Raw genomic sequence first — 16106 nt, 5'->3', positions numbered from 1 at the left:
AAATGAGGAGGCCCCCCACGATGTACAGGAACTGGAACAGCTCTTATTTCCACTTAACCATTAAGACTCACAAGCGCCTGTGTATTCTGGCTGATGCCTGCATGATGTGGAGATGCCGGCGCTGGACTGGGGTAAACACAGTAAGAAGTCTCACAACACCAGATTAGAGTCCACTTTATTTGATAGTAATCTCACAAGCTTTCGGAAACCTTCCACGCACCTGACAAAGGAACACCGTTTCCAAAAGCTTGTGAGATTACCATCAAATAAACTGGCTGGACTCTAACCTGGTGTTGTGAGACTTCTTACTGTGTTGTCTGCATTCCAAGAAACACACACACACACACACATAAGGTGAAGAGATGGATACACACGGGAATGTGACCCAGGCTTCAATCTCAATCCTGTGTTGATTTAGCTTAGAAGTGGGCAATCTGGGTTCTGAATGAGGCCCATGAGACATTTTGTTGACTGTTGCCCAAGTGTAGAGTAACCACATTCTGCTGATTTCCATCCGTGTAGCTGCTTTTCCTACTGATACAATTGAAATGATTTGCACCGAAAGTATGGGTAGTGAAATGAGGTACTTGCTGACTGCACACAAGATTGACTTTGAAAGCCATATGTCCAATCAGACAAAAATATTTCTTTTGTTTTTACCATGAAGTTGATGACAGGTCTATTAAAAATGAATGATTAAGCATTTTCTAAAAGTTATGAAATATTTGGCATGGATTAAACATATTTAATCTTATTCATAGGGTCATGGTGAACAAGCCCGATTTCAAAGTTGTGGCCAATCGAGGAGGAGGGTCACTCATGTGGCCTACTTACTCGCCTCACCTCTCATTTAGCCGATAGAGGAAGGGGGGAGGTTTCTATTTTCTGATAAACTCTGATGCTGAGCGCTGTCACAGAGATTCCAACACTCCCTCAATTTTATCATTCCAAAAATCCTTGTCAAATGTTTGGCTTTTATTTAATCAATACTGGGCGGCACAATGGTTAGCACTGCTGCCTCACAACACCAGGGGACCCGGGTTCAATTCTGGCCTCTGGTCACTGTCTGTATGGAGTTTGCACATTCTCCCTGTGTCTGTGTGGGTTTCCTCCCACAGTCCAACGATGTGCAGGTTAGGTTGATTGGCAATACTAAATTGCTCCTTAGTGTCCCAAGATGTGTAGGTTAGGGGGATTAGCAAGGTAAATACATGCGGTTAAAGGGAAAGGTCCTAGGTAGGATTGTTATTGGTGCAGGTTCAATGGGCCAAATGGCCTCCTTCAGCATTGGAGGGCTTCTATGATTCTAAAAGCTTCTTTTTGATTTTTAAGGCTCTAAGATTTTTTTGTTGAAGCCTGATTAATGTTGTTGCCCATTTGTGAAGTAAGTTTAGGAGAAAACCCCAGTGCTGGAGAGGCTGCACTGGGCGGTATAACACATAACTTTGAAGATTTCTTTGTGGCCCCTGTTTGTACTGGAGGAGGGAGCAGAGCTTTAGAGTCTGAGGGCTCAAATGTATCTTGTGTCAAACATCCCCATGATTCACAACTGCATATCACACCTAACTTCAGGACAAAGAAATGTAAAACATTTTGTATTTACTCCACAACTCAAACCTTTGGACACCGTCCTTCTGTCTCTACATCCATTTGATATTTATAAAGACACAAGGTTGGGATTCTTGCATGATATGTTGTCTCACATCCTTTGCTCTTTGGCTAGATGCATAAAAAATTACATAAAGTGTTAACATACTTGCATCCTTAGAATGTAACCTATTCTTTAGGTAATATCTCCTCCAGCAGCTCAGAAATGCCTTGGTTAGAGCACTTCCTGCAGTTGTTAAGTTGATCTGTGGAATTTCTTCGACATGTGTTCAGCTACATCGCCAAGAGTATCCACAGCTCATTCCCTGGTTTGATGGTTTCAGCTAGGGTCTGCAATTCATTTAAGTGTGTTTGGGCAAAGAGAGGACAGGAAAGAACACAGAGGAGACAGAGGAGAAGGGGCAAAGGAGAGGAGGTGGAAAGAGGGGGCAAGGAGAGGAGGAGCAAAAGGGTGTGAGCAATGGCAGCAAAGTGGGAATCGAGCCATGGTCCCTGCGTATAAATCATTAAAAAGCTTTAGCATGTGAACTGGATGAGGTCAATTGAGCTGTGTGGCTTTCAATATCCTACACACACCAGGTGCCTAGGTTAAGGATTGGGCGCTGGGTAGGTTCAGTACTCTGGGGCTGAGGTTCCTGTGTGTCTGTCCAGCAAGAGTCAGAACCTGCAGAACAGTGCAGCTTCAACAACACTCAACAAGTTTGGCACCATCCAGGACAAAGCAGTCATCTTGACTGGTCCCCCTTCCACAAGTATTTACTCCCTCCCCCACCCATGCACAGCTGCAGCAGTGTGAATCAGCTACAAGATTACACTGCAGAAATTCACGAACACTCCTTAGACAGCATCTTCCAAACCCACAACCACTACAAGGATAGCAGATACATGGGAACACCACCATCTGGAAGCTCCCCTGCAAGCCACTCATGCTGACTTGGAAACATATCACTGTTTCTTCACTGTCGCTGGGCCAAAATCCTGGAACTTCCTCCCTAACAGCACTGTGGGTGTACGGACAACATATGGACTGCAGTGGCTCAAGAAAGCAGCTCACCACTACCTGCTCAAAGTCAATTAGGCATGGGTGATAAATGCACGCCTGGCCAGCGATGCCCACATCCCATTAATGAATAAAAAGAGAGATGCAGCACCTCTGAACTGTGGCATCTGACACCTCCATTCTTGTGCTCTCACTGCTCACACTATACACTGCTTGCTCTACAGCACAATTCCCCACTGACTTCAATATTGAGGCATTCTGCTCCATTTTATACTCATGTCCTTTCCTCGCCTTTTAAGAAAGGAGGAACTTGTATTGCAACAACAAAGGAAGTCCCACAAGGGTGGGTAGCTTTTACAGGGCTTTCTACTGGTCAGATACCCTGTTGCACCGTGTCAACAATTTTACTGAGACACAGGGCCATATTATCAGAGCGTATTGGATGAGTTATTTTGGCAGCTGGAAATTGAGTAGGACTTCCCCATCTCCACCCTGGCCAGTGAGACTCTGGCTTTAGAGTCATAGAAACCCTACAGTACAGAAAGAGGCCATTTGGCCCATCAACCGCAATTCCCCCCAGGCCCTACCCCCATATCCGTACACACGTTACCCACTAATCCTCCAACCTATGCATCTATGGTCAATTTAGTATGGCCAATCAACCTAACCCGCACATCTTTGGACTGTGGGAGGAAACCGGAGCACCCAGAGGAAACCCACGCAGACACAAGGAGAATGTGCAAACTTCACACAGACAGTGACCCAAGCCGGGAATTGAACCCAGGTCCCTGGAGCTGTGAAGCAGCAGTGCTAACCACTGTGCTACCGTGCCGCCAGCTTTAAATAAAGGTGTCTGGGGACTCTCTATTAACGTATGGCGCAATGCTGCCAACAGCCTCCAGAGTGGAATGTGACTTATGGATTCAGGCTTCCAACACTGGGACACTTTCCCCCGCTTACTCTGAAGGCTGCAAGTAGTTTACGGCCTAGTTACAAAAGGATCCTCACACTATAGCAGTTCATTTGTTCCATGTTGACACTAGCCTTCTCAGTGTGTTGTGCAGAAATAGAGCAAGCCTTAGATAATTAGCAGGTCACTGAGTGACACAAAGATAGAGTTGGTCCAGTGATTAGATGCTGAATGAGTGGTATTAGCAAACTTGTTTTAAGGCTGGTGTCTGCTTGGTATGGACATGGATTAACAGGAAGAGCACTGGCTCTGTGTCTCTGCTGTACAGAAACTCAGCAAAACCCAGAAGCTGTAGTTCCGTGAATCCCCACAGTGCAGAAAGAGCCATGTCACCCTAGCTATGACTTCAACACTACATTCTGCACTCTCTCCTTTCTCTATGAGCGGTATTCTTTGTCTGTACAGTGCGCAAGAAACAATATTTTTCACACAAATACATGTGACAATAATCAAATTAAATCAAAAATTCAGCCTATCGAGCCTGCACCAACAACAATCCCACCTACATCCTATCCCCGTAACCTCACACCTTTACCTTGCCAATCGTCCTGACACTAAGGGGCAATTTAGCATGGCCAATCAACCTAACCTACATATCTTTGCACTGTGGGAGGAAACCGTAGCACCCGGAGGAAACCCATACAAACACTCCACACAGACAGTCATCCAAGGATGGAATTGAACCCGGATCTCTGGTGCTGTGAGTTGCGAAGCCACAGAAACATACCTGTGGGACCTGTTCTGGCAAAGGAAGGAGACACAAGCAATACTGAGAGTGGACCTCACTGACTGATCAAATAAGATCAAGAAGATAGTGAAAAGATTGAGGGATGGCAGTGGTTAGAGAACCTGTGGAGTGGGAAAGGGGGAGGGGAAAGGGAGGATGGATGGTTGGGGACAGACAAAAAACACAAAGGTAGAAATAAACATCTCCCAAGGAGGGATCAATGAACTAATCTTGGCAGAATGTGGCAATCGTCAGTAAAGCATCAGTCTAAACCAAGTCATTGATAGTTACTTGTACACTGCTGTAACAACCCCAGCACACTGAATGCTCATGCACAGCAGTCAGCTTAACAGTGTCTGGATGGCACTGCAATTTCTCTGTGGAATTACTCAGCTGTTTTGGGGCCATGCCAATGTATTATTTCTGAAATCAAATATATTGAATTAATTTTACAGATTGATTTATAGCTGGAGTGCTCTCAATGAGATGTTGGTGCGTAATTAACATCGTGCATCACAAACCTTTTCCAGAGAATTGGATAAAAACTCTCTATTCAATTGTTCTGCACATGCTGGGCCTATTACCATAGCTGGAACTGAATAATCTACCCCATTCCCACTCTTAACATGTGTACAGTAACAAGTGCCTCAACAACAAATCATTTATTAATTATTCTGTTTGTCTTTCTCCTAAAAGTTTATACCATTGACATTTGAGTAACTGGCACAGCCCAAGGGGTTTCACAATCAAAAAAATTCAAGACAAACCATGGAAGCACAATTTACAGAGGGATAGTAATGAAAATAAAGGGCAAATGAAAGGGAGATAGAATGGAAAGAGAGAAACAGAGGTGGCAAGAATACCACAGAGAGTGATGAATAAAACATGAAGGGGAAAAGTGAGAAAGAAAGAGATTGAGAAAGTATGGAGATAAGGGAAATATGACGGAGGGTAAAGAAAGTGAGGAGGGAGAGGAGAAAAGAACAAGAGAGAGAAAACGCTAATGCCTCATTCAGTAAAAATGACGTGAATTAACATTTTCTTGTGCAACACCAAATGTTTCCCCTGTGTGTCATCTTGAAACAGTGTGTCACGCACAGAGGCTCCTCCATACGATGCATCTAATGCATTGTTGTGTAGCAGGACAGAGGGTTCCTCATTATTTACACAGATGCCACACATGTCAGGAAGTAGTGAGGGTAGGTGACAGCTCATCCTCAGCCTTTATGTGGAGGTGTCCATCCGTTCCTCTCTAAAGACCTCGCAGAAACTGATGACCTGGCTGTCAAATGGAGAAACAGAAGAATAATGAGTGGCTTCAAACAGTTTAGTGAACAGCCTCAATTGTACATGAGCACCTCTTTTGTTCTGTAGTTTCTATAATAGTCTGAATAATACTTGGCAAACACATTTGAAAGTTGCTGCTCATCAAAAAAGAGTTTTAGTCGCCCTTCACTTATTGTAAACAGAGACTGCAAATCCCAGGTCAACACAACAAAAGGGTTGCAATGTATTCATGCTGACTCAAGCTCAGAAATGCTCTCCCCAGTGGATGGGCAACATTTACATTTCTCTTACCAGTTATCTAATCCAGGCATATCCCACTTTTATTATCAGGGCTGAATGGCTATTCCCCCCCTCTCCCCCAATTAACCTGCAAATATCGCAAGCTAATGATATCCACAGATCGCAGTTTCTGGTTTGGAATTTTCCATCCGCTGATGGGAAATCAGAAATAGGAACATCCCTTTTCCAAACTTGCATGCTCAGGAAATTCAACAGGATAAGCCTGGTGGCAGCACAGTGGTTTAGCACTGCTGTCTCACAATGCCAGGGACCTGGGTTCAATTCCAGCCTCGGTTCACTATCTGTGCGGAGTCTGCACATTCTCCCCATGTTTCCTCCAGGTGCTCCTTTCCTCCCACAGTCCAAAGATGTGCAAGTTAAGTTGACTGGCCATGCTAAATTGACTCTAGTGTTAGGGGGATTGGCAGGTTAAATTTGTGAGACCAAGAGAATAGGGCCTGGGTGGGATTATGGTCAGTGCAGAGTTGACGGTCTGAATGGCCCCCTTCTGCACTGTAGGGATTCTATGGTAAGGAAGAAATATTCATCACAACTTAACACTGAGTTTTTTGGGTTTCAAGGAGGGGATTTCCAGGGATTGGGAGGCTGCTCCAGCCCCATAGATGCAACTTCAACTAGATTTTAGTGTAGATTAAACTGGTGATTTCAGGGCAATTTTAGGAGGTTCGCCTCACAATGAATTTGACTGTGATTCAAAATTCATTTGAGATTGGATCTCAGGGAGAGATTTGTATCATGAATCTGGTTTTGATTGAAACCTAGAAATCTGTGGTTAAAGGGTTGGACTGTACCATGTCTGCCCTGTGACTTCTGGCTTAAAGCTTCCTGAATGGGACATGTATACTCAACCAGGAGTTTGAGTACTTCAGGTACCTTGCCATTGCTTTGGTCTCCGGTCTAGCTGCGTCACTCTCGATCACTCCCTTCAGCAGTTCAATTCCATTCTCTTTTATCAGCAATGGGCAGTATTTCTCAGCTAAGGATTTAAATCATTAAACAGCAGGTTCACAAAGTGCTTCAGCTCAGCGGCAACAATTAAAAAAATGCTGAATTTTACAATGCAACACTTTACACTCAATCGCAATTTCAAATCATTTCTGCAAACCGGGGAGTGTTGTACGGTGAAATACAGGGGAAGCGATGGTCTAGTGGTATCATCACTAGACTATTAATCCAGAAACCCAGCTAATGTTCGGGGGACCCAGGTTCTAATCCCACCATGGCAGATGGTGGAATTTGAATTCAATAAGAAGTATCTGGAATTAAGAACCTACTGATGACCATGAAATCATTGCCAATTGTTAGAAAAACCCATCTAGTTCACTAATGTCCTTTCAGGAAGGAAATCTGCTGCCCTTACCTGGTCTGGCCTACATGTGACTCCAGAGCCACAGCAATCTGATTGACTCTCTAGGGATGGGCAATAAGTGTTGGACAGCCAGTGAAGCCCATGTCCCATGAATGAATAAAAAAATTTAATCTTTTGCCCCCTTTCTCACAGGAACATAACACAGGAACACAGAAAATTTACGGCACAAAAGGTGGTCATTTGGTCCATCGTGTCTATGTCAGGATTGGACATAGTGTAGACTGAATTTTCCCAGCGTAGGGTATTCTAGTGTTGGTGGTTATAGTACTGAGCTGGTGATTCAAAGGTTGCAAGTTCAAATCCTGCCATAGTATTATCAGGAAAACCCAACAAGGTCACTAATCCCAGCACAGGGACTGATTATCCTCCTTCTGTGCTGCATCATTCTACTCTCTCAGGGTAGGATCTCTGCCACCCCCACCCGATCTGGTTTATGTGACTACTGACTACGTGGTTAATTCTTAATCAACAAATTGCATTTATCTTGTGCTTCTAACATAGTAAAACATCCCAACTTGCTTCAGAGGAGCATAAATCAGACAAAATTTCACACATTGCCCTGTAAAGAGATATTGGATAGCTGAGCAAAAACTTTGTCAATAGCCTCAGAGTTTACAGCACTGAAAGAGGCTCTTTGGCCCATCGTGCCTTACTGACCACAAAGCACCTATCTATTCTAACCTCATTTTCCAGTACTTGATCCATAGTCTTGTAAGCTAAGGCATTTCAAGTGCTCATCTGAATGCTTCTTCAATGTTTGAGGGTTCTTGCCTCTACCACCCTTTCAGGCAGCGAGTTCCAGATTCCCAGCAACCCCTGGGAAAAAATGATTTCCATCAAATCTGCTGCCCCTTACCTTAAATCTAAACCCCCCTGATTACTGACCCCTCTACTAAGGGGAAATATATATTCCAACTCCCTATCTCTGTCCTTCATAATTCTGTACACCTCAATCAGGTACCCCCTCAACCTCTACTCCAAGAAAAGCAACCCCAGCCTAACCAGCCTCTCTACATAGCTGAAACACTCCAGCCCAGGCACCATCCTGGTGAATCTCCTCTGCACTCCCTCAAGTGCAAACACATCCTTCCCATAGCATGGCAATCAGAACTGCACACTGTACTCTAGCTGTGGCCTAACAAGTGTTATATGCAACTTTATCATAACCTCCCTGCTCTTATATTCTATGCCTCAGCTAATAAGAACAAAGAATAGTGCAGCATAGGAACAGAACCAAGTCTGTGCCAACATAGATGCCTCTCTAATCTAATATTTTCTTGCCTCTATGTGGTCCGTATCCCTCTATTTGCTGCCTATTCATGTATCTATCCAGATGCCTCCTGAACACTGTTACAGAATCTGCTTCCACCACCTCCTCCGGCAGCACGTTCCAGGCATTCCCCACTCTCTGTGTGAAAGAGTTCAATAAAGGCAAGTATCCTATATACGCTCTTAACCACCTTATCTACCTGTCCTGCTGCTTTCAGGGATTTATGGACATCCAGCCCCAAGTCCCTCTGGTCCTCTGTACTTCCTACTGTTCATTGTGTGTTCCCTTGCCTTGTTAGTCCTTCCAAAATACATCACCTCACACTTTTTCAGGTTAAATCTCAGGAGTGCATTAACTGAGGAGGCGGAGACAGAGAGGAATAGTTAGGAAATGAATTCCAGAGCTTATGGCCCTGGCAGCTAAAGACTTGGCCAGGAATGGTGGAGGGATGGAAATTGGGGATGCAAGAGTGGAGGTTTTCAGAGATCTCAGAGGGTTGCAGAGCTTGAGAGAGTTAAGGTGGTGAGGGGAATGTTCTTCGAAGTTGTATTCCTGCACTAGCAATGGAATAGAATTGTGGAAAACGCAAGTTTGAATCCCACCATGAGAGAGTTTGAGAATCTGCATTTCATGAAAGAAAATCTGGAAATAAAATGTTCCACCAGGGTCAGGGTGGGGATCAAAACTAATTATTTTCCACCCTTACAAAGCCTAAAGGCACTGAGGCCAATTATACACCCCTTATCACAACCAAGCCTAAAGACAGTAGACTCAGTCCAGACAGAGGAAATGTATCTGGGATCTTCCTTATCCATAGGACTCAGACAGTCAAAGGCTTGTGACAGGCCTGTATGTTCCTTGCTGAAGCTTTCCTCTACTAAGCACAATGTGCACTCTATGTTACAGATTTAGAAGTACATTGTTATTCAGTACTTACGATAGACAGATGTCAGGTTAAACAGTGCCCATGTTGCCCAATGCTGGCTGACTGGAGCCACTCGCTGAGGGAGAAGACGCAGGATTGGCTCAAAAGATCTGCAAAAAGTAAGGAATCCTCAGCTCAAACAGTCCTCATTGCTCAGCTCACCTTCTCTCTGGCCACTAGACACACACCTGACACTGGCCGTGATACACCCCGGTGCTGGCTGGGAAGCCCCATCACTGGCCAAACCTTCCTGCTACTGGCCAAAACAAACCTGCCACACCCGGTAAACTCTGCATATGAGAGTAATTCCATCCTCACCTGTAATTAATGTTTCTTCTGGAATTTTCATCCCAGCTGGAAATTGCTCGCCACATTCGATCCATCACTTCTGCCCGCCGTGGTTCTGCGATAGCCCAGGCCTCATCCCCATCGAAAATGATGTGAGACAGAACTCCACAGGCATTGTATGACACCTCAATCCCATCTGCATTGCTTTCTAAGAGACGGCTGTAAGAGAAACATGCAATTAATTGCTGGTGGTCAGAACAAGGGTGGTGACTTCCCATTGTAAATGTGGACACTTATGACTGGAAGACATGACCATAAGGCTTTGGATTTTGTAGACGCAGGGTCAGCAGTTTCAGTATATTTTGTAATGTAGTAAAATGTTGCAGAACAAGTGAAAACCTAACCCGTCTGGCAACTGGTGGGATTAATTGCTGGAATCAGCAACGGGAGTCAGATAGGGCAGGTTAGAAAACAAGAAACTGATTTCCACACTCATCAGTCCACAACACTCTGAAAAATGAGATCACAGCGAGAATAATTGGATGAAATATAATAAAAGAAATAGTTTGGTGATAATTTGGCTCATATCAACAGTGATTGGAACTATGGCAGCACGGTGGGACAGCGGTTAGCACTGCTGCCTCACAATGCCAGGGACCCAAGTTCAATTCCAGCCTCAGATCACTGTCTGTGTGGAGTTTGTACGTTCTCCCCGTGTCTGCATGGGTTTCCTCCGCGTGCTCCAGTTTCCTCCTACACTCCAAAGGTGTGCAGGTTAGGTGGATTGGCCATGCTAAATTGCCCCTTAGTGTCCCAAGATGTGTAGCTTAGGGCTATTAGTGGGATAAAAACTTGGGGTTAAGGGGAAAAGTCTGGGTGGGATTCCCCTTTGTGTCAGGGGATGACGTGGGGAAATGGGGATAGGGCTTGGATGGGATTGTTGTCAGTGCAGACTTGATGGGCTGAATGGCCTCTTTCTGTAATGTAGGGATTCTATGAATGTGGGGCTGCTTGGGGTGAAAGGGGAAATTATTTTAAAAACTTTTATATCACGTACAGAGAATCTGTTGTCCAGATATAAAACCACTGACCTGAAGACGCTGATGAATTGTGTGGTCATCAGGTGTGGCCGTAAATATTTAACCTCAGCGACATTTCCCAGCAGTCCCAACATGTTCCTGTGTAATTCCTGCTTTCCTTGGAACTCCTAGGATTAAGGGAGGATAAAGAAATGATAGGAGCGAGAAGAAAAACAGGATACAGTGTATGGATCGACAGACTGGAGGACTGATTGTGGACAAGTCCCCAGGACCGGATGGAATGCATCTGAGGGTTCTGAAAGAAATGGCTGAGGTGATAGTGGATGCCTTGGTGGTTATTTTCCAGACATCGCTGGATTCCGGGGAAGTGCCGGAAGATTGGAAAGCGGCTAATGTTACGCCATTGTTTAAGAAGGGTGCCAGGCAAAAGGCAGGGAATTATAGGCCGGTTAGTTTAACGTCTGTTGTAGGTAAAATGTTAGAATCCATCATCAAGGAGGAAATAGTGAGGCATCTTGAGGGGAATTGCTTGATAGAGCAGACGCAGCACGGTTTCGTTAAGGGGAAGTCGTGTCCGACGAATTTATTGGAGTTCTATGAGGATGTGTCTAGGGCGGTGGATAGAGGAGAGCTGGTGGATGTGGTCTTTCCTGATTTTCAGAAGGCGTTTGACAAGGTACCTCACAAGAGGTTATTGCAGAAGGTAAAGGGGCATGGAGTTGGGGGTAGGGTGTTAGAGTGGATAGAGGATTGGTTGTCAAATAGGAGACAGAGAGTGGGGGTTAATGGGTGCCATTCGGATTGGCGGTTGGTGACTAGTGGAGTGCCCCAGGGGTCGGTGCTGGGGCCTCAGCTATTTACCATTTATATAGAGGGAGGAGGGAACCGAGCGTATGGTGTCGAAATTTGCTGATGACACCAAGATTGGTGGAACGGCAAATTGCGCGGAGAGTGTGGAGAGTCTGCAGAAGGATGTAGATAGGCTGGGCGAATGGGCCAGGAAATGGCAAATGGAATTTAATGTTGGCAAGTGTGAGGTGGTCCACTTTGGTAGGAATAATGGTAGGAAGGACTATTACTTACGGGGCGAAGAACTGCAGCAGGCAACGGTGCAGAGGGACCTTGGGGTCCTTGTGCATGAGTCGCAAAAACCCAGCCTGCAGGTGCAGCAGGTGGTCAGGAAGGCTAATGGGATGCTGGCCTTCATAGCGAGGGGGATTGAATATAAAAGTAGGGAGGTCTTGCTGCAGCTGTATAGGGCATTGGTGAGGCCGCAGCTGGAGTACTGTGTGCAGTTTTGGGCACCGTACTTACGCAAGGATATTCTGGCCTTGGAGGGAGTGCAGAGGAGGTTTACTAGGCTGATACCGGAGTTGAGGGGGTTGAGCTATGAGGAGAGGCTGAATAAACTAGGCTTGTACTCGTTAGAGTTTAGAAGAATGAGGGGAGATCTCATTGAGACATATAAGATGATGAATGGGGTGGATAGGATAGAGGTGGAGAGGCTCTTCCCGCTCAGAAAGGACAGTAGGACTAGAGGGCACAGCCTCAAGATAAAGAGGGGGCGGTTTAGAACGGAGTTGAGGAGGAACTTCTTCACTCAAAGGGTGGTGAATCTCTGGAATTCTCTGCCCATTGAGGTGGTGGCGGCTGCCTCGCTAAATATTTTTAAGACGCGGGTTGATGGGTTTTTGATAAGCGAGGGGATTAAGGGTCATGGGGAGAGGGTGGGAATGTGGAACTGAGACACAACAGATCAGCCATGATCTTATTGAATGGCGGGGCAGGCTCGAAGGGCTGGATGGCCTACTCCTGCTCCTATTTCTTATGTTCTTATGTTATGTTCTAAATGCTAACTTACTCCCACATCCTGCACCAATCACAATAGGGCCCCAGGGCCAGTCACAATCTCCACTATTCACAGCTAGACTCTCACAGCCTGTGGGTAAATGAGAATTATAGAAGAAACCATCTCTGACTATCCAACAAACTATGATACCAGCCAAGACAACACAGAGAAACAATTAAATCTTTTTTTCCAGTAAATGCATAGTGTGGGTGGAATTCTCCCCCAAAAATTCTAAGTGTCAAATTGGTGTGAAAACTGGAGTAATGCGTGCTGTTTTTTTTAGTGGGAGTTCAGACTAGAATCATCCACACTTTGTACAGAGGGCTCCAGTGTGAATATTATTAGATTTCAGGTGGTGGGGCCTATCCCCGCTGGAGAGGCTGAAATCAGTGCGCTGAGCAGGCCATTGTGCATGCACCAATCTGTCACTGCCAAGATCATTGTGTACGCGCAGTTGTCCCGCACTGGCCAGCCCCGTGACCCCTACAATGACAGCTGTCTGCTCCCTGGCCCCCCAACCATTCCCAGGCCCAGCCCCGAACCTCCCCTCCTGGCCTGCCCTGATCTCCAGGACCCCACCTCATACCTGATGGGTAGTGCCAAAATGCACCCTGGGCAGTGGCACGTCTGACCCTCTGGGGGGGCCTGAACTGTCCCCCCTTCACTCCAGCGGGGTTGAACCATTAGTTCTCCAGAAGTGGAGGGCTAGTGTAATCCCTGCTGGAGTGAACCACTCTGGCGAATGGGAGATGCTAGTGGACACAAAGGCCTCAGTCCTTGGCCAGCTAATAGCATTTAAATTACATTAAAATATGGATTTGAATACTTACCCTGCCTCCCCACTGATTTCTGGCACAGACGCTGCTGGAAGTCAGCACTGGGAGATGCTACCATGGCGGGAATGCATGTGTGCTGTATGTGTAAATGTAGAGGTAGCACAGTAGCAAGGACTATTGCCTCACAGCGCCAGGGACCTGGGTTTAATTCCAGCCTTAGGTGATTGTGTAGAGTTTACACATTCTCCCTGTGTCTGCATGGGCTCCCTCCGGGTGCCCTGGTTTCTTCCCAGAGTCCAAAGATGTGTAGGTTAGGGGAATTAACAGGGTAAATAGGTTGGGTTATGGGAATAGGGCCTGTGTAAGATGATCTGCTGTTGAGTCAGTGCAGACTCAATGGACTGAATGGCATCCTTCTGTACGGGATTATATGACATGCTCCAAGGAGAAACTTACATTCAAACACTCAAGGAACAGCTTCATCCCATTGCAATTGAGGAACATTTCACAGTTATCGGGAGTTTCATCTGTAATATTCCATAGCGCACTCCATGAAAACTCCATAACCTGGTCACACTGTCCAGAAAAAGAAAGGGACATGGGATTATGGGAGAAAGGTTTCTCACTCAAGCTCTAGCTCACAGGTACTCTGAACAATGTGTTAGATGGACCAACATTGGACAGTAATGAAAGCAACATACTGTGGAATTTTCAATAAACAGGGAATGTTAGGAACAGTTTGCAAGTCAGGCAGCAGTTACAGAGAGAGAAGTAAAAGTTAACATTTCAGGCTGATGACCTTTCATCAAAACGACAGATGAAATCTTAACTCTCTTTCTCTCTTTACAGATGCTAATAGACCTGCTGGACAGAACAGAATCAAACAAATTGCTTATGATTTGAGTACCTGGCTCAGTAAACACAAAATAAATTCACAGAATAAATTAGTGCAGACAATAATTTTGTCTCCAAACATCTCCCACATCTGTGACTGCTATGTGATCCTTGACAGTGTCAACTGTGTGGGGCAAGTAATAGTGTCAGAGTCATAGAGGTTTACAATATGGAAACAGGTTCTTTGATACAACCTGTCCATGTCGCCCTTTTTTTAACCATTGAGCCAATCCCAATTGCCTGCATTTGGCCCATATCCCTCTATTCCCATCTTACCCCTGTAACTATCTAAATGCTTTTTAAAAGACAAAATTGTACCTACCTCTACTACTACCAGATGCTCACCTCCTTCTGTGTGAAAAAATTGCCCCTTTGGACCTTTTTGTATCTCCTCTCTCACCTTAAACCTATGCCTTCTAGTTTTAGACTCCTCTACTTTGGGAAAAGATGTTGACTATCTACCTTATCTATGCCCCTCATTATTTTATAGACCTTTATAAGATCATCCCTAAGTCTCCAATGCTCCAGGGAAAAAAGTTCTAGTCTATCCAGCCTCTCCTTATAACTCAAACCATCGAGTCCTGGTAGCATCCTAGTAAATCTTTTCTACACTCTTTTCAATTTAATAATATCCTTTCTGTAATAGAATGACCAGAACTGTGCACAGTATTCCAATAGCTGAACCCTAACTTGTCATCATCCAATTTTTGCCTACAAATGTGACACTGGAAAACTTTCCAACTGGCTCCCACCAGCTTTAGGAAGTCAACTGTGTTATTTGAACTACTGAACCTGGCTCAGGTCAGCTAGTGCCATGCAATCTGAGGAATTAACTTGTGACCTTCTGATCTGCCTGGCTTATAGCTGAGTTCAATGGTGCATTTACACACACAAGCATCACTGGGTAACCCATCCACACATAATTTCTGAACTCACGGGTCAGCACAGTGGCACAGTGATTAGTATTGCTGCCGCACAGCACTAGGAACCTGGGTTTGATTCCTGGCTTGGATTTCCGTCTGTGTCTGCACGTTCTCCCTGTATCTATGTGGGTTTCCTCCGGGTGCTGGTTATGTGCATTGGCCATGTTAAATTCTCCCTCAGTGTACCCGAATAGATGTTGAAGCATAGCGTCTAGGGGATTTTCACAGTAACTTCATTGCAGTGTTGATGTAAGCCTACTTGTGGCACAAACAAATAAACTTTAAACTGAAGAAAAGCTATTTTTTGTGTGGGGTGGGGTGAGATACTGGCACTGCCTGCAGAATCCCAGGTTAGCTACCCTTCAACTGACATCAATAAAACAGACTGTCTGGTAATAATATGTTTGAGGGATCTTGCTGTGCACAGATTGGGGTCAGTATTTTTTAAATTACAACAGTGATTACATTTCATAAGTCCGTCATTATTATGAAGTGGTTTAAGACATCCAGAGGTCATGAAAGGCATTGTAAACGAAGGTTCTTTTTCTCTTTAAACTTACCACTTTGTCTGTCAATTTCTTCTGAATCAGCTTCAACATTGTCTGGAAGAAAACAAAGATTAAAACAGCATGGTCTCTGTAAAGAACATCCACACACATGCATCTCATTTGGGCTCAGAAACACATTGTTGAAAATGTTCTACAGTCAAACACACCTCGTGTGTCCCCAATCCCAACCTTCCAGCAGACCTGACCACAAGGAGTGTCCAGTACAATCACTGCTCAATTTGCTGCTGAATTATAGGCTGCAGAAACTGATAAAAAGCTGTTTCACAGGATGTTGATCTCTAGTGGGTTATGGGAAACGTCTTTAGAAGCTT

The 16106-nt window shown here is 45.0% G+C and overlaps 1 protein-coding gene across 1 annotated transcript in view; it reads right to left on the bottom strand.

Annotated features, from left to right (window-relative positions):
- Positions 1-1578: 1578 nt before the first annotated feature.
- zer1 (zyg-11 related, cell cycle regulator) overlaps positions 1579-16106 on the bottom strand; it is a 38786-nt gene continuing 24258 nt past the window's right edge. The window contains exons 10-16 of the mRNA XM_080212068.1: positions 15787-15828; positions 13866-13985; positions 10836-10951; positions 9775-9963; positions 9469-9566; positions 6766-6868; positions 1579-5587 (exon numbers count right to left, since the gene is read on the bottom strand). Of these exons, the coding sequence (XP_080068194.1) occupies positions 5530-5587; positions 6766-6868; positions 9469-9566; positions 9775-9963; positions 10836-10951; positions 13866-13985; positions 15787-15828 (726 nt within the window). The 3' untranslated portion in view covers positions 1579-5529. The remainder of the gene's footprint in view (positions 5588-6765; positions 6869-9468; positions 9567-9774; positions 9964-10835; positions 10952-13865; positions 13986-15786; positions 15829-16106) is intronic.

This window comes from Carcharhinus amblyrhynchos, chromosome 25, assembly GCF_965287045.1.
Source record: "Carcharhinus amblyrhynchos chromosome 25, sCarAmb.v2.hapA, whole genome shotgun sequence".
Lineage (NCBI taxonomy): Eukaryota > Metazoa > Chordata > Chondrichthyes > Carcharhiniformes > Carcharhinidae > Carcharhinus > Carcharhinus amblyrhynchos.
This window is presented reverse-complemented; position numbering and strand designations above follow the sequence as displayed.